Source organism: Oncorhynchus clarkii, chromosome 33 (genome assembly GCF_045791955.1).
Source record: "Oncorhynchus clarkii lewisi isolate Uvic-CL-2024 chromosome 33, UVic_Ocla_1.0, whole genome shotgun sequence".
NCBI lineage: Eukaryota > Metazoa > Chordata > Actinopteri > Salmoniformes > Salmonidae > Oncorhynchus > Oncorhynchus clarkii.
The window spans coordinates 20,079,782-20,100,005 of NC_092179.1; the positions used below are offsets into that span (position 1 = coordinate 20,079,782).

Below are 20,224 nucleotides of genomic sequence, written 5' to 3' on the forward strand. Positions count from 1 at the left end.
AAATAGAACTGTTTGGCCATAATGACCATCGTTATATTGGGAGGAAAAAGGGGGAGGATTGCAAGCCGACATCCACACTGAGCTAAAGTGTAGAGCTGCTGCTTTCAAGGAGCGTGACTCTAACCCAGATGCTTATAAGAAATCCCGTCATGCCCTCCGATGAACTATCAAACAGGCAAAGCATCAATACAGGATTAAGATTGAATTGTACTACACCGGCTCCGACGCTCGTCGGATGTGGCAGGGTTTGAAAACTATTACAGACTACAAAGGGAAGCACACCCGCAAGCTGCCCAGTGACATGAGCCAACCAGATGAGTGAAATAACTTCTGTGCTCGCTTCGAGGCAAGCAACACTGAAGCATGCATAAGAGCATCAGCTGTTCCGGACGACTGTGTGATCACACTCTCCGTAGCCGATGTGAGCAAACAGGTCATTATTCACAAGGCCGCAGGGCCAGACGGATTACCAGGACGTATACTCCAAGCATGCCAACTGGCAAGAGTCTTCACTGACATTTTCAACCTGTCCCTGACCGAGTCTGTAATACCAACATGTTTCAAGCAGACCACCGTAGTCCCTGTGCCCAAGAACACCAAGGTAACCTGCCTAAATGACTACCTATCTGTAGCACTCACGTCTGTAGCCTTGAAGTGCTTTGAAAGGCTGATCATGGCTCACATCAACACCATTATCCCAGAAACCCTAGACCCACTCATTCTCATCGACGGGGCTGTAGTGGAGCAGGTTGAGAGCTTCAAGTTCCTTGGTGTCCACATCACCAACAAACTATCATGGTCCAAACGCACCAAGACAGTCGTGAAGAGGGCACGACAACGGCTATTCCCCTTCAGGAGACTGAAAAGATTTGACATGGGTCCTACAGCTGCACCCTCGAGAGCATTCTGACTGGTTGCATCACCGCCTGGTATGGCAACTGCTCGGCCTCTGACCGCAAGGCACTACAGAGGGTAGTGTGTACGGCCCAGTACATCGCTGGGGCCAAGCTTCCTGCCATCCAGGACCTCTATATCAGGCGGTGTCAGAGGAAGGCCAAAATAATTGCCAAAGACTACAGCCACCCAAGTCATAGACTGCGGTAGCAGAGAGAACAGACTCCTGAACAGCTACTCAAATGGCTACCTGGACTATTTGCATTGTCCCCCCACCCCCAGTTTTACACTGCTGCTACTCTCTGTTTATTATCTATGCACTTTACCTCTACCTACGAGTACACATTACCTCGACTAAACCCCTGTACATAGCTTCACTACTGTTATTTTATTGTTGCTCCTTAATTATTTGTTATTTTATTTATTTTTTACTTCAGTTTATTTTAGTAAATACTTTTTTTCCCTTAACTGCATAGTTGGTTAAGGGCTTGTAAGTTAGCATTTCACTGTAAGGTCTACACCTGTTGTATTCGGCACATGTGACAAATAAAATGGGATTTGATTTGATATGAGGGTGTTCTGATTGAAATTGAGATCATTATTGTCAAAAACTCAGACCTTGGCCTACATGTGCCAACAAACAAACCACAAGACACACACATGAAAACAGGCGTGAACAAGATCTGTTTCTTATGCTGGATATTCCTGAGGAGGCTTCAACATCCTAAAATGAGGGCTATGAAGCTCTCCATTAACGTAGACTTGTATTGGCCATGTTGATGAACTATGACAAGCACATCTAGCATACAGCATGGAGAACTCTTCTCGCCACCAAACCTTCTGCTCTCAACCTTTTATTCCATGAGACCAGCTGTTAGATAAAATCACTGTTTGATCCATCAATCCAGACAGTGTTGTTGTAGTCTAAGTAGTGATAGGCTATAGATGTATTGACCCCCACGTCTCCTCCAGTCTCTATGTCCCAGCCAGCGTTCAGAGAAGTTGGCTTTATAGATTTCCAAACTGTGTTTATCTCCTGGATCACCAGAGCCAAGCAAAGGAGGCAATGGTTTGATGTATCCCCCTCTTCTGGAGAGAGGAAGGAAATAAGGAGGGGGGAGGGACAAAGGCATGTTGAACCATTAAAAAAGCAGCGAGGTGGCAGCAGCATGTGTGATGTTGGCGCGTCTAAGTTTGCTTTGTTAAGAGACTGTCACGCAGTTCCTGTTTCTGTCATTATCAGTCTCTCCAACCGGCTGGTTATGACACCTGGCTGTCGTTGTTGGGTTCTGTTGTTGGGGGATTTTATGATGAATGAGGTGCAGCGAGGGTAAGAACACTTGGCCCAGTTACTCTGGTCTAGAAAACAACACCTCTACCTGTAAACTGCTCATCTTTAAGAGACTGTGTGCTTGATATCTGACTGTGTGGGCAGTGGTGACTCGACTCGTACTGGCCAAAGTTTTCAGAGACCTTTTTTAAACTTTTTTTATTCATTACTTCTCAGTCCTCGCCTGTGGCATCCATTTTAAGTTTCCACGCCAATCAAAGGAGGACATAGGGCAAATCCTTTGATGTGCTGGACCTGGGCAGCCATCCACTGTGTTGGAGCGTGTACACCTCATCCTACTCATCCGGTCTCTCTCTTCCTCCCCTGATGTGCTGGACCTGGGCAGCCATCCGCTGTGTTGGAGCGTGTACACCTCATCCTACTCATCCGGTCTCTCTCTTCCTCCCCTGCTCCTCCTGACCCATGGCTAATCAATCAGTCATTGTTTCGAACACCTCTTTCAACCGTAAACTAAATCCCAAGCCCTGAGGGCAATCTCATTCTCCATGTTATCCTCACACGCCTCATCTCCCAGCACTTTGACGCCCTTTTAATCTGCTCATCAATCAATACATCATAATAGATTGGGTTTTCCTGGGCTTGGCTGGCATATTGCCGTGCCTCCCGTATGTATTACCCTAGCGATCACCAAGTCTCTCACCGTCTGGGAGAAGTAGCCTGTGAAGATGTTGGCGGTCAGCTGACCCCAGAGTTGAAGGGAAACATGACAGCCTATTGCTAGCCAGCCACAGAGACCGGGACCTGGCATAGGGGTCTAATAAACGACCAGCAGGGATGTTTTTCCTGGAGCACCCTGTCATTGTCAAGTAAGCATTAACACCGCTTGGGGAATTACCCCCGAACAGTAATTACTGTGAAGGAAGGCAAATGCAGTCATATGAATGGGACACTAGCCACTGGGCAAAAACGGGATGAATCAACGCTGTTCCAATATCATTTCAATTAATAAAAAGCATTGGGGTGACGTTACATCAATGTGGAAAACTGATTGGATTTGTAAAAAGTAATCAACGTCAGGGCATTTAGTCTTTTTTTCCTCCCAACTTTTAACCTAAATCCAATGACATTGTGACATTTTTAATTTCACGTTACATTTACGTTAGTTGACAACTCAACCAAATGTAAATCAAAACTAGACGTTGAACTGACCGCTGTGTCCAGTGGGAAATTAGCACCAATTGTATGTGATACGGTGTATATTTAAAGGGATCTGGATCTCTTTAAGCCAATACATTTTTATGAATTGGTGCAATATCTAAAGGACTGGTAGTACCAAGCTGAGCTGGTTTTGAGGAACAATGTTCCCTCTGTGACAGAAACAGCTAATGATGTTGACAGAGTGTTTCTTTCAAAGCGAGCCCTGCCAAGTCTGTGGTCAAAAAAAACTTGTACAAATGAGGTCTGTGTTGTGAGAACATCAGACAGCTTCGGCACACGCCGAGCAGCACAACAGCAGAGGTTGTTATCTGATAAACTTAGCACAGTATATTGATCTCTGGGAAAGTGTGGTTGATACGTAAGGGAGTCTGGATGAGGACACGTTCTGTGTGCATTGCTGCACTTGTGACTTATTCTACAATCTCCCCTGGGTTCAAGCAACATACTTATCTTTAATGAGATACTTTAATGAGATCGTCTATGTTACAGCTTCTGGTTTAGCATTGTAGTTAAGTTATTTTTGTGTTGCGGTGTTCTAGCTGTAACCCAGTTCTTTAACACAGACCTGTTTATGAGGGTTACTGCTCGGAGGATGCGTGGCTGAGAGAGAGAGATGCACTGTTTCACTGTTGTCCGTTGCCAGCTCTGCAGTCAATATTCTTTCCGAGCTTGGCTCGCTCGCTCCCCTGGGTTGCCATGGAAACGGCACACTACACGCTCGCTTCCTGCCTCTCCCTCTCTTGTTGCTGTGAGATGGGCAGGATCTCTCGGACACGGCGGGCGGAGACTGGTGTAGTGGTCAAAGCGGTTCCTTCTGGGAAGGCACCGCTAGAGTTAAAAGGTGTGTCTCCATGGCAACCAGCTGGATATCGACCGTCTGCCCTTTAAGCCATTCCCTGCTGCCCTCGCCCCATGGGCACTGGTTGGCATCGAAGCCTTCCCTCTGATACAGCTCTGCCATGCATCACTGCTCACCAAGCTCCTGCTGATCACTCTTGTTGATCATCATGACATACTATCAGAGTGGGCAGAGAGAGACACAATTAGTCTGGCCCCCTACAAAGACAAAGAAACCACTGACAGTCCATCATTTAGCTTAGAAACTAGATTCAACCACTCACATCTCTCACTCTGTAGACATTTTCAGCTTTATAAACAAATTTAAATTCCACAATTATTTCAGTATTCCACTGTCTCTCTGTGACACACTGCTTCCAGATTCTCACTATTGTCCCTTTCAACATTCTCTTCCCACTTCAGATGAATTTTATTTTCATGATTACAGCACAACAGAGACGGTTGCATAAAGTGACCGTGCAAGATCACTCCCTCTTTCCCCTCCTCTCTGTCCATCATTAGTCAGCTTGGTACTTCCAAACTGATCTCCAAGCAGTATAGAGAGGATCACATCACATGTACCCTTCCGTCAGCCCAGATCAGAGGAATATTAAAACAATCCCATCAGCCAACTTCAAACGGCGCCGGGGGGGGACGAGAACATCTAGAACATTCACAGGAACTGCCTTCACAATCTTCCACTTCCAGATCCCTGTCACCACATCTGAGGAACTTGGGAAAGAAAATATGGATCCACGCTGAATAGTGATATATCCGCTGAATAGTGATGGGCTATATAAATACATTTGATTTGATGAAGTTCTTCAAATTTAATGGAGAGATGATGAGGCTATACTAGGGCCCATCTCTTTCTGTTGAACTAAAAACTCAGGGAAAGGATTTTTGTTAGACATCAAGCATTGATGAGACACCTGGGTTGATTGGTGATGAAGAAGTAACCCTGTGGGTGAATTATCTTGGAGGCTTGTAGCTCTCCATCAGAGTGGAGGAAATTGCTTTTCTATTGCTGCTCATTCAGCACAGTCAGTAAGCAGTCCCCAGTCTGTAGCTGGGTCCCGTCCAAAAAGCCTTGTTACTTTATGATACTATACTACTACTACTTCCCTCTCATGGAAGCGCATCAAAAAATGCTGATTTAAAAAATTAATTTTTATTTATTTATTTGATTTTTTTCTTCTTCATCTCTACTCACATGATTACACAGTGCGTCAACAAATGTTGTTTTCCCTGTGAGGCTGCATTTCTTGTCACTGTGGCTCCTCGTTGGCAGACGCTCGGTACTCGCCGGTAGTTAATTGTAACACCTGTTCCCAATCACCTCTTCTGCTCTTACGCCCTAGAGATTCATGGGAAACAGTGTCCTCTGTGCAATGTGTAAGGCTACTGTAATACAACAGCTCTTTATGAGTATGATAAAGGGCTTGTCATATCTGAGCGAGGGGTTGAGTGTGAGTGTCCGTGACTCTTTAGAGGGATTGAGGCATATGGCAGGGTTGGGCTTACTCATGAGATGTGAAGAAAGAGTGACTGATTGAGAGGGAGAATGAGAGAATTAAAAAGAGGAAAAGAGACGAAGTGGAAAATGAGAGAGAGAGGGAGAGGAAATGGGAGATAGCTGGCTGTGTGAATCTTGTTGGGCTCTGTCACAGTGTCAGGAGTGTGTGACTCTCTCGGCTAATCTGTCCATGAAAATAAGCCAATGAAATTAGGAATTTTTAGAGTATGAGAGTGCCAACAAAAAATGCAATGGCTGATTTGCTGTGTGTGGCTTATTTGATTGAATAGAAGTTTCGTAATGGTTAAGTTATGAATACACTGATATAAGTGGACGCACATGGCATTTCTGCAACTTTATATCAGAGCATGTTGTCATAGAGGACTCATCATGGATATAACCCATTTTAGCATGGACATTGCCATTGAGGGCTTCCACCATTTTATAGTAGTCATCTGGGTGTGGATTCCTATGAGTTGGGAGCAATCAGCCAATGAAGAAGAAGAAGAAGAAAATGGACTACTTTAAAATGGAGCCCATGCTGTGACAGATTCTATAATGGCACAGATACAAAGATGAGTCCTCTATCTATCCATTTTGTTCACATGCATATATGTCCTCTCATTGGCTAGAGTGGCCCCACCTGATCTCGCCTGCCTTCCATCTTTGAGGACATGCATTTCCATTGTTAGAGTGGTCACTTGACTATCTTGTCAATATAATAAACAATCTTTGGCTGTAGTCACCCACATGCACATAAGATGTCATTTCCTGAACAGATCACAGGATTGACAGTAGGCCGCCAGTCACCATGACGATGCATCTGCTTCTGCCACCTCTAAACATATCTCAGTGGGAGAAGGCACCATTGGTGGCAATTACTGACTACTTCTGATTGGTGGAAGTGTTTTTTTACTCTCCCTGGTCAACTATTGCTTCCAGTGGGGTCAGTCAGTGGGCTTTCATAGAGGGATTTAAACCAGAGGGGGTCAGTCAGTGGGCTTTCATAGAGGGATTTAAACCAGAGGAGGTCAGTCAGTTGGCCTTCATAGAGGGATTTAAACCAGAGGGGGTCAGTCAGTTGGCCTTCATAGAGGGATTTAAACCAGAGGAGGTTCGTCAGTGGGCTTTCATAGAGAGATTTAAACCAGAGGGGGTCCGTCAGTGGGCTTTCATAGAGGGATTTAAACCAGAGGAGGTCAGTCAGTTGGCCTTCATAGAGGGATTTAAACCAGAGGGGGTCAGTCAGTTGGCCTTCATAGAGGGATTTAAACCAGAGGAGGTCAGTCAGTTGGCCTTCATAGAGGGATTTAAACCAGAGGAGGTCAGTCAGTTGGCCTTCATAGAGGGATTTAAACCAGAGGAGGTCAGTCAGTGGGTTTTCATAGAGGGATTTAAACCAGAGGGGTCAGTCAGTTGGCCTTCATAGAGGGATTTAAACCAGAGGAGGTCAGTCAGTTGGCCTTCATAGAGGGATTTAAACCAGAGGAGGTCAGTCAGTTGGCCTTCATAGAGGGATTTAAACCAGAGGAGGTCAGTCAGTTGGCCTTCATAGAGGGATTTAAACCAGAGGAGGTCAGTCAGTTGGCCTTCATAGAGGGATTTAAACCAGAGGGGTTCAGTCAGTGGGTTTTCATAGAGGGATTTAAACCAGAGGAGGTCAGTCAGTTGGCCTTCATAGAGGGATTTAAACCAGAAAAACAATATTTATTCCTATGAGGATTATCATAATGATTCATGCAGATTTATGTTTTGATGAATGACAGACGGTTTTTATATTGCTGTATCTGACAATGGGCCATTTTGTTGTTGCATGTTACGATAATCTACACTATGCTGCCTTGGGAGACAGTAATGACATGAGTTTAGCTTTTTTTTTTTTTTTATATATAAGATCCTGCAAATACAAGAGCATGGTCCTGCATGCCTAGTTGATAGAGCACAGCACTTGCAACGTCAGGATTGTGGGTTAGACTCCCACTGGCGCCACCCATACAGAAAAACATCAGGATTGTGGGTTAGATTCCCACTGGGACCATTCATACAGAAAAACATCAGGATTGTGGGTTAGATTCCCGCTGGGGCCACCCATACGGAAAAACATCAGGATTGTGGGTTAGATTCCCGCTGGGGCCACCCATACGGAAAAACATCAGGATTGTGGGTTAGATTCCCGCTGGGGCCACCCATACGGAAAAACATCAGGATTGTGGGTTAGATTCCCGCTGGGGCCACCCATACGGAAAAACATCAGGATTGTGGGTTAGATTCCCGCTGGGGCCACCCATACGGAAAAACATCAGGATTGTGGGTTAGATTCCCGCTGGGGCCACCCATACGGAAAAACATCAGGATTGTGGGTTAGATTCCCGCTGGGGCCACCCATACGGAAAAACATCAGGATTGTGGGTTAGATTCCCGCTGGGGCCACCCATACGGAAAAACATCAGGATTGTGGTTTAGATTCCCGCTGGGGCCACACATACGGAAAAACATCAGGATTGTGGGTTAGATTCCCACTGGGGCCACCCATACGGAAAAACATCAGGATTGTGGGTTAGATTCCCGCTGGGGCCACCCATACGGAAAAACATCAGGATTGTGGGTTAGATTCCCGCTGGGGCCACCCATACGGAAAAACATCAGGATTGTGGGTTAGATTCCCGCTGGGGCCACCCATACGGAAAAACATCAGGATTGTGGGTTAGATTCCCGCTGGGGCCACCCATACGGAAAAACATCAGGATTGTGGGTTAGATTCTCGCTAGGGCCACCCATACGGAAAAACATCAGGATTGTGGGTTACATTCCCGCTGGGGCAACCCATACGGACAAACATCAGGATTGTGGGTTAGATTCCCGCTGGGGCCACCCATACGGAAAACCATCAGGATTGTGGGTTAGATTCCCGCTGGGGCCACCCATACGGAAAAACATCAGTATTGTGGGTTAGATTCCCGCTGGGGCCACCCATACGGAAAAACATCAGGATTGTGGGTTAGATTCCCGCTGGGGCCACCCATACGGAAAAACATCAGGATTGTGGGTTAGATTCCCGCTGGGGCCACCCATACGGAAAAACATCAGGATTGTGGGTTAGATTCCCGCTGGGGCAACCCATACGGAAAAACATCAGGATTGTGGGTTAGATTCCCGCTGGGGCCACCCATACGGAAAAACATCAGGATTGTGGGTTAGATTCCCGCTGGGGCCACCCATACGGAAAAACATCAGGATTGTGGGTTAGATTCCCGCTGGGGCCACCCATACGGAAAAACATCAGGATTGTGGGTTAGATTCCCGCTGGGGCCACCCATACGGAAAAACATCAGGATTGTGGGTTAGATTCCCGCTGGGGCCACCCATACGGAAAAACATCAGGATTGTGGGTTACATTCCCGCTGGGGCCACCCATACGGACAAACATCAGGATTGTGGGTTAGATTCCCGCTGGGGCCACCCATACGGAAAACCATCAGGATTGTGGGTTAGATTCCCGCTGGGGCCACCCATACGGAAAAACATCAGGATTGTGGGTTAGATTCCCGCTGGGGCCACCCATACGGAAAAACATCAGGATTGTGGGTTAGATTCCCGCTGGGGCCACCCATACGGAAAAACATCAGGATTGTGGGGATTCCCGCTGGGGCCACCCATACGGAAAAACATCAGGATTGTGGGTTCCCGCTGGGGCCACCCATACGGAAAAACATCAGGATTGTGGGTTAGATTCCCGCTGGGGCCACCCATACGGAAAAACATCAGGATTGTGGGTTAGATTCCCGCTGGGGCCACCCATACGGAAAAACATCAGGATTGTGGGTTAGATTCCCGCTGGGGCCACCCATACGGAAAACATCAGGATTGTGGGTTAGATTCCCGCTGGGGCCACCCATACGGAAAAACATCAGGATTGTGGGTTACATTCCCGCTGGGGCCACCCATACGGAAAAACATCAGGATTGTGGGCTAGATTCCCACTGGGGCCACCCATACGGAAAAACATCAGGATTGTGGGCCACCCATACGGAAAAACATCAGGATTGTGGGTTCCCGCTGGGGCCACCCATACGGAAAAACATCAGGATTGTGGGTTAGATTCCCGCTGGGGCCACCCATACGGAAAAACATCAGGATTGTGGGTTCGATTCCCGCTGGGGCCACACATACGGAAAAACATCAGGATTGTGGGTTAGATTCCCACTGGGGCCACCCATACGGAAAAACAACAGGATTGTGGGTTAGATTCCCACTGGGGCCACCCATACAGAGAAAATGTGTGTGTATCATGACTGTAAATCACTTTGGATAAAATCATCTGCTAGAGGGCGTATCCTAAAACGCTCTGCGTTTTCTATGACGGAATAGAAAAATATCTGAAAACAAAATGAGCTGAAATATTCTTCATGAGGAATCACAACAGTGTACCCTTGTGCATTTGGTAGGAATAAGGCATGTAAGAACCTTGTGTTTCGGTCGACTGTTTATCCCCCCCCCCCCCCCCAATTAGTATTTAGTAGCATTGCCTTTAAATTGTTTACCTTGGGTCAAACGTTTCAGGTAGCCTTCCACAAGCTTCCCACAATAAGTTGGGTCGATTTTGGCCCATTCCTCCTGACAGAGCTGGTGTAACTGAGTCAGGTTTGTAGACCTTGCTCGCAAACGCTTTTTCAGTTCTGCCCACACATTTTCTATAAGATTGAGGTCAGGGCTTTGTGATTGCCACTCAATACCTTGACTTTGTTGTCCTTACGCCATTTCAGCACAACTTTGGAAGTATGCTTGGGGTCATTGTCTATTTGGAAGACTCATTTGCGACCAAGCTTTAACTTCCTGACTGATGTCTTGAGATGTTGCTTCAATATATCCACATAATTCCCCTTCCTCATGATGCCATCTATTTTTTGAAGTGCACCAGTCCCTCCTGCAGCAAAGCACCCCCACAACATGATGCTGCCACCCCCGTGCTTCACGGTTGGGATGGTGTTCTTCGGCTTGCAAGCATTCCCTTTTTTCTCCAAACATAGTGATGGTCATTATGGCCGAACAGTTTTGTTTCTTCAAACCAGAGGACATTTCTCTCAAAATGACGATCTTTGTCCCCATGTGCAGTTGCAAACCATAGTCTGGCTTTTTTATGGTGGTTTTGGAGCAGTGGCTACTTCCCTGCGTGGTCCCATGGTGTTTATACTTTCGTACTATTGTTTGTACAGATGAACGTGGTACCTTCAGGCGTTTGGAAATTGCTCCCAAGGATGAACCAGACTTGTGGAGTTCTACAAAAAAATGTTCTGAGGTCTTGGCTGATTTCTTTTGACTTTCCCATGATGTCAAGCAAAGAAGCACTGAGTTTGAAGTTAGACCTTGAAATACATCCACAGGTACACCTCCAATTGACTCAAATGATGCCAATTAGCCTATCAGAAAATTCTAAAGCCATGACATCATTTTCTGGAGTTTTCCAAGCTGTTTAACTTGTTGACTCTACCCATCCTGTTAGCGGGATAATTGTCATCAGCAACCGCTGAATAGCATAGCGCCACAGTCAAATAATATTACAAAAAAATATTAATATTCATGAAATCACAAGTGCAATATTGCAAAACACAGTTTAGCCTTTTGTTAATCCACCTGTCGTCTCAGATTTTGAAATTATGCTTTACAGCGAAAGCAATCCAAGCGTTTGTGTAAGTTTATCGATAGGAGAGCATAACATGTACACTAAGCATTAAGTAGCCAGGTCAGGAAAATCAGAAAAGCAATCAATTTTTTTTTTACCTTTGATGATCTTCGGATGTTTTCACTCACGAGACTCCCAGTTACACAACAAATGTTCCTTTTGTTCCATAAAGATTATTTTTATACCCAAAATACCTCAGTTTGTTTGTCGCGTTATGTTCAGAAATCCACAGGAAAGAGCGGTCACGACAACGCAGACGTATATTCCAAATAATATTCATAATGTCCACAGAAACATGTCAAACATTTTTTATAATCAATCCTCATGTTGTTTTTAAAATATATATTCGATAATATATCAACCGAGTGTGGAGCTTTTTCAATAGGACTGGGAGGAACAATGGCCGCTTTACTCTTTTGCGCAAAACTCACTCTGCGAACCCCCACCTATCCACTTACGCAATGTCATCTTTCACGCTCATTTTTCAAAATAAAAGCCTGAAACTATGTCTAAAGACTGTTGACACCTTAGGGAAGCCATATAAAAAGGTATCTGGTTGATATCTCTTTAAATGGAGGATAGACATGCATAGGAACAGAGGTTTCAAAATAAGAGGCACTCCCTGATTGGATTTTCCTCAGGCTTTCGCCTGCAATATCCGTTCTGTTATACTCACAGACAATATTTTTACAATTTTGGAAACTTTAGAGTGTTTTCTATCCTAATATGACAATTATATGCATTTTCTAGTTTCTGGGGCTGAGAAATAGACAGTTTCAAATGGGTACGTTTTTTTAGCCAAAAACGAAAATACTGCCCCCTACACGCAAAAGGTTAAAGGCACAGTCAACTTAGTTTATGTAAACTTCTGACCCACTGGAATTGTGATACAGTGAATTATAAGTGAAATAATCTGTCTGTAAACAATTGTTAGAAAAATGACTTGTGTCATGCACAAAGTAGATGTCCTAACTGACTTGCCAAAACTATAGTTTGTTAACAAGAAATTTGTAGAGTGGTTGAAAAACGAGTTTTAATGACTCCAACCTAAGTGTTTGTAAACTTCTGACTTCAACTGTATCTATTGGTTTAATTAATAACCACCATTGCTGCTCAATTAAGGACAGGATGGAGTAGTCTTGGTTGAACACTTCCTTTCCTCTCTTTGTGTCAGATGGGACGCATTGGGATTCTAACCCTGTAACCTCCCGATGGTACTTCCATTCAGCAAGCCCTCCCTCTTTCCCTCGATCTTCTCCCGCATCCACACTCCATCTATGTATTCCCACCTTCCTCCTCTCCTCTCTCCATAGGAAAGAAAACAACAGTATAACTCTTACTCTGTTCAGACACTCATTGTATAAACTCAAAGTGCGTGTTCCTGACATGATGCTCTTTGCCCCTCTCTCTTCCTGCTCCACCTGTGCACAGTAGAGAAGCAACAGCTATAAATAATGTCACTCTGAGCCTGAGCCATGGAGACAGAGTGCTCAGCTCTTTCCCTCTCTCATTCTGTCCCTCTCTTTTTCCTATCTCTCCCCCTCTCCTTCTCTGTCTGCCTCCTTGTAAAATCCTTATCGGCCCCAATGACAAGTGAAACAATTTGTTGTGGAGGGAGAGAGAAAAAGAAGTATGCCAATGCTATAGTCTGCCTGAGTGTGTTGGATGCATACAGAGATGAGGGGGAAGAATGCACTCTAATCCAAACCACAGAGCAGCTCATGTAAACCAGTTGAGTGAATGCAGCAGGTTTCAATTCAATGGTCTAAAATGAATCTCTTTGGCTGTAATCATATTGACTGTTCTGTTTGTACAGTCAATTTGCACATGTGCATTTCATGAGCTGATGAGCCTGGCCATATGCAGCAGACGGCACAGCATCCATGTCACACAGCCTGCATCCCCACATTACCCTCAGCCCTTAACACACTGACCCTGTGACCAGCAGCACCACTGGAGGATTGGGAGGAGGGAAAGGGGGAGAGGAGAGCGCCCAATTTTATTCTACCTGTCTCAGCCCCAATTTACACCCTCTATACTATATGCATTTGGCATGGCTCAGCTTCGCACTGAAAGAAAACCTGCATGCACAAACACAGCCTCTGTCACAACCAACCAACCAGCCTCAATCACAACCAATCAACCAGCCTCAATCACAACCAATCAACCAGCCTCAATCACAACCAATCAACCAGCCTCAATCACAACCAACCAACCAGCCTCAATCACAACCAACCAACCAGCCTCAATCACAACCAACCAACCAGCCTCAATCACAACCAACCAACCAGCCTCAATCACAACCAACCAACCAGCCTCAATCACAACCAGCCAACCAGCCTCAATCACAACCAACCAACCAGCCTCAATCACAACCAACCAGCCAGCCAGCCAGCCTCAATCACAACCAGCCAGCCAGCCTCAATCACAACCAGCAGGCCAGCCTCAATCACAACCAGCCGGCCAGCCTCAATCACAACCAGCCAGCCATCCTGAATCAAAACCAGCCTGCCAGCCTCAATCAAGACATTAAGCAGCCTCAATCACAACCAACCAAGCAGCCTCAATCACAACCAACCAAGCAGCCTCAATCACAACCAACCAACCAGTCTCAATCACAACCAACCAACCAGCCTCAATCACAACCAACCAGCCTCAATCACAACCAACCAGCCAGGCTCAATCACAACCAACTAGCCAGGCTCAATCACAAACAACCAGCCAGGCTCAATCACAACCAACCAGTCAGGCTCAATCACAACCAACCAGACAGCCAGCCTCAATCACAACCAACCAACCAGCCAGCCTCAATCACAACCAACCAACCAGCCAGCCTCAATCACAACCAGCCAGCCAGCCTCAATCAAGATGTTAAGCAGCCGTGGAGTGAAAGGGCAAAGAACTGGGACTGTAATTAGTTGTGATTAAGGAGCTGTCTGTCTGTGTTGAGGAGAAGTAGCAACAGTTGGATGGAGACGAAGACTGAAAGGTCCAGACACTGACTCCTCCACTCCCTGATTTCCCCCCAGGCTTCTACCCTGCCAACAGCTATCAGCTGGGAGAAGGAGAAGAGAGAGCGAGACAGAGACAGAAAGAGGTAATAAAAAGATGAAAGGGGAGTTAAGAGAGAGAACAAGGACAGACTCTTAACTTTCAATGAGAGAAGGTTAGAGAATCTTCAGAAACTACCTAAAAACATAGTATGCAATATGTGGTAATGGCATGTTCTCTTGCTATCTAACCTCAAAGCAGAGGCAAGGATATATATTATACGGTGAACAGGGAGAGCTGGGATATGCAGAAAGATCGGCAGACGAACACTAGATCCACATTCAATGCTGGCAACACATGAAAGGTGGGAGAGAAAGAGAGAGGATGACAAGAGAGAGAGAGATGGGGAGAGAGGAAGAAAAGACAAGGAAAAAGAGAGGTAGGGAATAGAGAGGAGTGAGAGGGTAAGGTCTAGAGATAGAGAAGGATGTATACATTGAACAAAAATATAAACACAACATGTAAAGTGTTGGTCACATGTTTCATGAGTTGAAATAAAAGATCCCCAAAATGTTCTGTACGCACAAAAAGCTTATTTCTCTCAAATGTTGTACACACATTTGTTTACATTTGTTTACATTTCTCCTTTGTCAAGATAATCCATCCAGCTGACAGGTGTGGCATACAGCATGGTCATTACACAGGTGCTCCTTGTGCTGGGGAGAATAAAGGGCTACTCTAAAATGTGCCGTTTTGTCACACAACACAATGCCATATGTTTTTAGTGAGCATGGCATGCTGACTGCAGGAATGTCCATCAGAGCAGTTTCCAGATAATTAAATGTTAATTTCTCTACCATAAGCCACCTCCAACATCGTTTTAGAGAATTTGGCAGTACGTCCAATTGGCCTCACAACTGCAGACCACGTGTATGGCGTTGTGTGGGCGAGAGGTTTGCTGAGTGCCCCATAGTGGCGTTGGGGTTACGGTATGGGCAGGCAAGCATTATATATGGACAACAAGCACAATTTAATTTTATCGACGGCAATTTGAATGCACAGAAATACCACAACGAGATCCTGAGGCCCATTCTTCATTGATTAGGGCCTAATTAATTTATTTCAATTGACTGATTTCGTTATATAAATTGTAACTAAATAAATTGTAAATCTATGAAATTGTTGCATGTTGTGTTTTTATTTTTGTTCATAGAGAGAGCTCTGAGTGTGAATAGAGCCCTGAACCAACCATCCCACCTCAGGACTGTATTGTGTTATTTATGAAAAGGTCTGGAAGTGAGAGGACCATAGTCAAATGCAGAGCATCCAATCCAACACTCTCTCACACACAGCACCTATAAACAAGATCAACGTTAAAAACGAGAGAAACTCAGAGGTGTCCCATCCTCAGATCTGATTAGCAATGTGGATCATCAGTGCCGGAGACTGACACAGCACTAACTCTCCCGGCTAGGACAATCTGCTCACAATGATTCAGAAATAGAGAGGCATATGTGATCATATCCCAATGTAATCAAGGTTTGAAATTATTATGTTTTTGTCAAATGCTATCAGTTAAGGCTAGGAGAGGAGAGACTACAGGGGGAAGAGGAGAGGAGAGACTACAGGGGGAAGAGGAGAGGAGAGACTACAGGGGGAAGAGGAGAGGAGAGACTACAGGGGGGAGGACAGGAGAGACTACAGGGGAGGAAAAGAAGAGAGACTACAGGGGGAGAAGGAGAGGAGAGGGGGGAGGACAGGAGAGACTACAGGGGGAGAAGGAGAGGAGAGACTACAGGGGAGGAGGAGAGGAGAGACTACAGGGGGAAGAGGAGAGGAGAGACTACAGGGGGAGGACAGGAGAGACTACAGGGGAGGAAAAGAAGAGAGACTACAGGGGGAGAAGGAGAGGAGAGACTACAGGGGGGAGGACAGGAGAGACTACAGGGGGGAGGAGGAGAGACTACAGGGGGAGAAGGAGAGGAGAGACTACAGGGGGAGGAGGAGAGGAGAGACTACAGGGTAGGAAAAGAGGAGAGATTACAGGGGGAGAAGGAGAGGAGAGACTACAGGGGGAGGACAGGAGAGACTACAGGGGGAGGAGGAGAGGAGAGACCACAGGGTAGGAAAAGAGGAGAGATTACAGGGGGAGGAAGGGAGGAGAGACTACAGGGGGAGGAGGAAAGGAGAGACTACAGGGGGAGGAGAGGAGAGACTACAGGGGGAGAAGGAGCGGAGAGACGACAGGGGGAGGAAGGGAGGAGAGACTACAGGGGGAGGAGGAAATGATAGACTACAGGGGGAGGATGATGGACTACAGGGGGAGGAGGAGAGACTACAGGGGGAGGAGGAGAGACTACAGGGGGAGGAGGAGCAACTACAGGGGGATGAGGAGAGACTACAGGGGGAGGAGGAGGAGGAGAGACTACAGGGTGAGGAGGAGCAACTACAGGGGGAGGAGGAGAGACTACAGCGGATGAGTTTAGAATGCTGCATAAATATGGTATTGGTTAAGCTAACTATCTCTCTTTGTCTCTCTCTCCCTCCATCTTTCTGTATTTCTCCTGTACTCTCATTTCTGTAATCTCCCCCTTTCTCTCACTCCTCTTCCTTTCTCCCTCCCTCTCTCCATCCCCCAATCCCTCCATCCCCCCATCCCTCCCTCTCTCCATCCCCCCATCCCTCCCTCCCTCTGTCTCTCCATCCCTCCATCCCCCCATCCCTCCCTCTCTCAATCCCCCCATCCCTCCCTCCTATCCCAGGTACGTGCCTGATTCTGGGCTGTATGATCTACCCAGACGGCTGGGACAGTGACGAGGTGAAGAGGATGTGTGGGGAGCAGACAGACAAGTACACCCTGGGAGCGTGCTCCGTGCGCTGGGCCTACATCCTGGCTATCATGGGCATCATGGACGCCCTGATACTCTCCTTCCTGGCCTTCGTCCTGGGAAACCGTCAGGATGGGCTGATGGCTGATGAGCTGCTGGATAGTAAGGACAACACTTGATCTAAGATCGGCTTGTGATTTTAGGTCAAAATGAATAAGATTACCTGGAGAGGGGTTACCTGATTCTAGATTAGTACTCCTACCCTGAGATACTTTATGAATACGAGCTGTGGACTTTCCTCATGTGAGCATGCCATACAGAGGCTGTCTCACAAAGTGATATGTGTGATAGTTCAGGGCTGTGTAAGGTCATAGTGCAATGCTCTTCAATCCTGCTCCTGGGGACCACAGGGTGTTTACCTGTCTCTGAAGGGCAGCACCATACACGGGTGTGTTAGTGCTGGGCTGGCTCTCCGGGACCAGTAGTGGAGAACACTGTTGAACAGAATAACAGAACCTCAGAACCTCTGTAAGTCTGAGCCCCCTCTCCTCCAGACCCTCCCGTATCTTTGGCTTTAATGTATTTAGGCTAATAAATACACACTTCTCATCAACCCCCTCCTCCAAAGGCCATAGCATGGGGTGGGTGTGTATTAAAGGTAACAACTGTACCCTGCTGTCAAAACCCCACACCCCACACGGTAGACATTGACATATCGTCCCTTTTTATGCAAATATTTTCAGCATAATTTCACACACCCGAGCCACCACCAATTAACATATTTTAACTGCTTCTCACATAACACCTGCTTACTGTTATTACAGAGAGAGAGAGAGAGATGAACGATCTGAGAGACAAGGCAAGAAGGGCATTCTATGCCATCAAAAGGAACATAAAATTCAACATACCAATTAGGATTTGGCTAAAAATACTTGAATCAGTTATAGAGCCCATTGCCCTTTATGGTTGTGAGGTCTGGGGTCCGCTCACCAACCAAGACTTCACAAAATGGGACAAACACCAAATTGAGACTCTGCACGCAGAATTCTGCAAAAATATCCTCTGTGTACAACGTAGAACACCAAATAATGCATGCAGAGCAGAATTAGGCCGATACCCACTAACTATCAAAATCCAGAAAAGAGCCGTTAAATTCTATAACCACCTAAAAGGAAGCGATTCCCAAACCTTCCATAACAAAGCCATCACCTACAGAGAGATGAACCTGGAGAAGAGTCCCCTAAGCAAGCTGGTCCTGGGGCTCTGTTCACAAACACACCCTACAGAGCCCCAGGGCAGCAGCACAATTAGAACCAAACAAAACATGAGAAAACAAAAAGATAATTACTTGACACATTGGAAAGAATTAACAAAAAAACAGAGCAAACTAGAATGCTATTTGGCCCTACACAGAGAGTACACAGCGGCAGAATACCTGACCACTGTGACTGACCCAAAATTAAGGAAAGCTTTGACTATGTACAGACTCAGTGATCATAGCCTTGCTATTGAGAAAGGCCGCCATAGTCTGTCTTCTCTTGAGAACCAGGTCTGCCTATGTGCACACTGCCCACAAAATTAGGTGGAAACTGAGCTGCACTTCCTAACCTCCTGCCCAATGTATGACCATATTAGAGAGACATATTTCCCTCAGATTACACAGATCCACAAAGAATTCGAAAACAAATCCAATTTAGATAAACTCCCATATCTACTGGGTGAAATTCCACAGTGTGCCATCACAGCAGCAAGATTTGTGACCTGTTGCCACAAGAAAAGGGCAACCAGTGAAGAACACACATCATTGTAAATACAACCCATATTTATGCTTATTTATTTTATCTTGTGTCCTTTAACCATTTGTACATTGTTAAAACACTGTATATATATATAATATGACATTTGTAATGTCTTTATTGTTTTGAAACTTCTGTATGTGTAATGTTTACTGTTAATTTTTATTGTTTATTTCACTTTATATGTTATCTACCTCACTTGCTTTGGCAATGTTAACACATGTTTCCCATGCCAATAAAGCCCTTGAAGAGAGAGAGAGAGAGAGAGAGAGAGAGAGACTAAAATGACAAGAAGGGGGGAAGGAAAATAAAAAAGAGAGGGAGATGAAAATAAATGGAAAAGAGAGGGAGATGAAGAAAAAGTGAGAGAATTTACGGAGTCATGAATCACTAATGGCTGTCAGCCTGTCTAGATGAATCACATGAACTGGATCAGCATCGGCTAGGGCCGCCTGGTAGTGCAGGAGAACGCCATGGAACAGAGCATGGATCAGCTATGGGACAGGAGGAGAGAGAGAGAGAGTGTCTCAATTGGGCACACATTCAAATTAAGTCCAGTAGGCTCTGCTTCCAAAATCCGAGACGCCCTCAATTATCGATATTATAAGGGTTTCAAGATGTCTGACTTCACGTAATCAGCTATAAGGAGAGAGAGAGAACACAATGACCGAGTCTCATTTTGGCAAAGTGATTAATTGTTCTGTTGCAGTAATGTATGTGTCAGTCCACTGATTAACTATGTTTATAAAGGAGGTCTCTGAGCCATTTAGATAAGGATGTCATTAACCTTACCACTGATTGGTGACTTTTCCTCACTACTGCCACCCACTGGCGTGTCTCTGTTACTACAAGTACAGAAGCTCTAGTGGTATTCATAGTGACATTACCAATGCTAACCTCTCTTCTCCCCTCACAGAGACTGGTAATTCCATATAAACAGTCAAATACTGTACAAAGGTGGGTGTGCTTTTTGTGAATTATCTGATATACTTTCATGGGATCAATATCCATATGCTTACGTTGCCATTGGTATATCTAGTTGTGTTCTTTGTTCACAGGTGTCGGTGCCCGTCAGAGGTAAAGATAATGTAACACAACGTTCCAGCTTCATACCTGTCACTCTGGAGGTGGAAAGGAGAGCTATTGCTGTTGGAAAGAACAGAACGAGAAAAA

The 20,224-nt window shown here is 45.7% G+C and overlaps 1 protein-coding gene across 1 annotated transcript in view; it reads left to right on the plus strand.

Annotated features, from left to right (window-relative positions):
• Nucleotides 1–20,224, plus strand: part of LOC139393039 (LHFPL tetraspan subfamily member 3 protein) — a 32,683-nt gene extending 12,459 nt beyond the window's left edge. The window contains exons 2-4 of the mRNA XM_071141365.1: nt 17,190–17,417; nt 19,968–20,008; nt 20,110–20,224. Of these exons, the coding sequence (XP_070997466.1) occupies nt 17,190–17,417; nt 19,968–19,987 (248 nt within the window). The 3' untranslated portion in view covers nt 19,988–20,008; nt 20,110–20,224. The remainder of the gene's footprint in view (nt 1–17,189; nt 17,418–19,967; nt 20,009–20,109) is intronic.